The following is a 2970-nucleotide window of genomic DNA, read 5'->3' as shown; positions in this document are numbered from 1 at the left end:
ATTTAATGCATAATGTGTAGGATAATGTTATATTATATTTCTAGTTTATATTATATTATATTATATTATATTATATTATATTATATTATATTTCTAGTTTAACAAAATCTCCTGGTGAGAATATAATCACTGGGCAAGTATATGGACAATCCCTTAATGGTGCATCATGCCGCATATGGACTCAAATCTTTGACTGCAAAGATGGAAGTTTTATTATGCGCTACAAAGTTTTTAATACCTGTTTTAATGTTAAAATTAAAGTGAAAATCAAAGGAAAAGACTTGTTAGTATCCCCTTCAGACATCAAAGGTATAAGTATCTTTGTTTATCTTCGTTTATCTTAGAATTTTATATAATCTGACAAAAACTGTCTTTAGGTCCTGTTTATGAGGAAGAATGTTATTGTCCGAATCCATCAATCACTAACTGGTTGAATCATTATCAGTGTCAACAAAATTACACTCAAATACATCGTGATTTGTCTCCATTTTCAAATATTGACTTTGATAAAATACGTCAAAACATTATCAAAAGATATGATCGACCAACCAGTGTCAGCATTTGTCATTATGTATTAAAATCTAACAGAGTAAATATCATTTTATGCTGATTTATAATTTATGATTGTTGACTATTATAAATGTTGACTCTAGATTAAACTAGATTTACAGACAATGTTATGGCCAATATGTTGGCTTCAAAATATTTATGGATGCTATATTGCTATCGCTTACACGCAAAGTGATGCTGCCAGATATTGAATTCTTCGTGAATTTAGGCGACTGGCCACTTGTTCCTGATTCGGGATCGCTTTATCCTATTTTTTCATGGTGCGGATCTGAAAGTACGAAAGATATTGTTATGCCTACATACGATATCACAGAATCATCTCTAGAAGCGATGGGAAGGTATAACATGCTTCAATAATGCTAATAATTTAAGTTAGTTGTTTTATTTGCAATGATATGCCTAAAAAAACAGGGTAATGTTAGACACACTCTCCGTACAAGGTAATGGACTGCCATGGGAGTATAAGACTGAGCAATTATTTTGGCGTGGACGTGATGCCAGAAGGGAACGCCTTGACTTAATAGATATTTCAAGAAAACATCCAGAACTGTTTAATGTGTCCATTACTAATTTCTTCTTCTTTAGGGATGAAATAGATAAATACGGACCTGCACAAAATCATGTGTCATTTTTTAATTTTTTTAAGGTAAATAAAAAAGTCTTCCTGTAAATAAATAAAGCTAACAATAAAACAAGTTTAATGAACATTTTCAAAGTTACATATACTATATAATATTGTAATTACATTATCCCAATCTCGTGTCATCTGATATAAACACAAAGTCTGTCCATAAAATTTGATTCACATTCTGTGATATCATCAAATTTTTTATTCTTCAAGATACACGTTAACTTTGAAATTATGCTATATACAAGCTTTAAAAAATATAGATAATATGTAACATTAAATAACGTTTTTATTATTAGAAAAAAATAAAATTTTATTCACATTGGCAGTTTTTTTATATTAATTTTTTTTCATAGTACAAATATCAATTGAATATTGATGGCACAGTAGCAGCTTATCGATTCCCATATTTACTTGCTGGAGATTCTTTGGTGTTTAAGCAAGAATCCAAGTATTATGAATTTTTTTATAAAGATCTTACATCTGGATTACATTATGTACCTGTGAAAAGCGATCTATCGGATCTTGTCGAAAAGATTATGTGGGCAAAGGAGCATGATGAGGATGGATTGAGAATTGTTAAATCTGCCAGACAATTTACCAGGGATAATTTATTACCACGTGATATATTATGTTACTATACAGTTTTATTTCATGTATGGGAAAAAGTTTTATATATTTTTCTTGGATATATATCTTTGTCAAATAATACAATTTTTTATATTTCAGGAATGGAATAAACGCTTAAAGAGTAAAGTTGAAGTATTAAATAACATGGAAGAAGTACCACAACCTAGTCATTCTTGTCAGTGTCATTTTAAGAATTCAAACCTTCGAGAGGAATTGTAATTTTGAACATCTTTTTGTAACATCATTTTTTTCTATGATTTATTTATATAATGAAAATTTAACACATTACCATACATATATCATCTATTATGGGTGCACAAAAATGCACAATCCGTTTACTAAGATTTTATAGCTAATTGCTTATGTCAAAAATAAAAAGAAATTAGAAGATAAGCCTGAACTTGAAAAACAAAATAGTTGTCTAATATTTAATAATCTTCTCTTTTACAATGCTTGTATTATACAATCTGTCTCAGCTATTTTTCTATATATATTATTTTATATATTTTTTGTTTATTTAATCTAATGTTATGTCGCAAGAATTTGAATAAGATACGTCATTTGTACAATTATCAACATCTTTTTCGAAAAATATTTATGGGATAAATACAAGGCGTGGCGAGATTTGTGATATTCTCTCTTCAATTGTATCGCGAATTCTACTGCAAATAATATTTAACATGGAAAATTTATATTCATATTCATTTCGGAAATTAAATATTTCCTTATCAATTAAGAGCAGTACCTATAAATAAAGAATAAACATTCATATATACTTCTATATGGTATTTGTACCATTGCATATATAGTTACATAATTCTTTGACTTTCAATTTGTTTATGCTTAATAAATAATTACATATATATTTGTGATAAAAATAGAATTTTTATCATCTTTAATATAAGCAAAATAACGAAAGTAAATATAAAAAATTTAATGAAGAAATTTTTAAAATAAGTCTGTGACAAATATCAACATTATTTTTCTAATTTGTAAAAATAAAACAAATTATACAAAAACTTAATAATGTTCTTATGTGCTACAATTTAGCTGTTATGTGCTTTTCGTATTAGAAGTTTTGCCACAAGAGTTAAAAGCCATTTGGAATATTTTGGCATATTTATTTCATCGAAATCTAATAA

The 2970-nt window shown here is 27.4% G+C and overlaps 1 protein-coding gene across 1 annotated transcript in view; it reads left to right on the top strand.

The window, feature by feature from the left end:
* LOC108685516 (KDEL motif-containing protein 1-like) overlaps positions 1 to 2072 on the top strand; it is a 2504-nt gene extending 432 nt beyond the window's left edge. Inside the window, exons 2-7 of the mRNA XM_018190342.1 lie at positions 98 to 309; positions 378 to 589; positions 664 to 908; positions 982 to 1216; positions 1555 to 1854; positions 1928 to 2072. Coding sequence (XP_018045831.1) covers positions 98 to 309; positions 378 to 589; positions 664 to 908; positions 982 to 1216; positions 1555 to 1854; positions 1928 to 2047 — 1324 coding nt within the window. The 3' untranslated portion in view covers positions 2048 to 2072. The remainder of the gene's footprint in view (positions 1 to 97; positions 310 to 377; positions 590 to 663; positions 909 to 981; positions 1217 to 1554; positions 1855 to 1927) is intronic.
* Positions 2073 to 2970: the final 898 nt, after the last annotated feature.

The sequence above is a fragment of the Atta colombica genome, unplaced genomic scaffold, assembly GCF_001594045.1.
Source record: "Atta colombica isolate Treedump-2 unplaced genomic scaffold, Acol1.0 scaffold153, whole genome shotgun sequence".
Lineage (NCBI taxonomy): Eukaryota > Metazoa > Arthropoda > Insecta > Hymenoptera > Formicidae > Atta > Atta colombica.
Note: the sequence above shows the minus strand (reverse complement) of the source record. Positions and strands in the feature narration are given on the sequence as shown.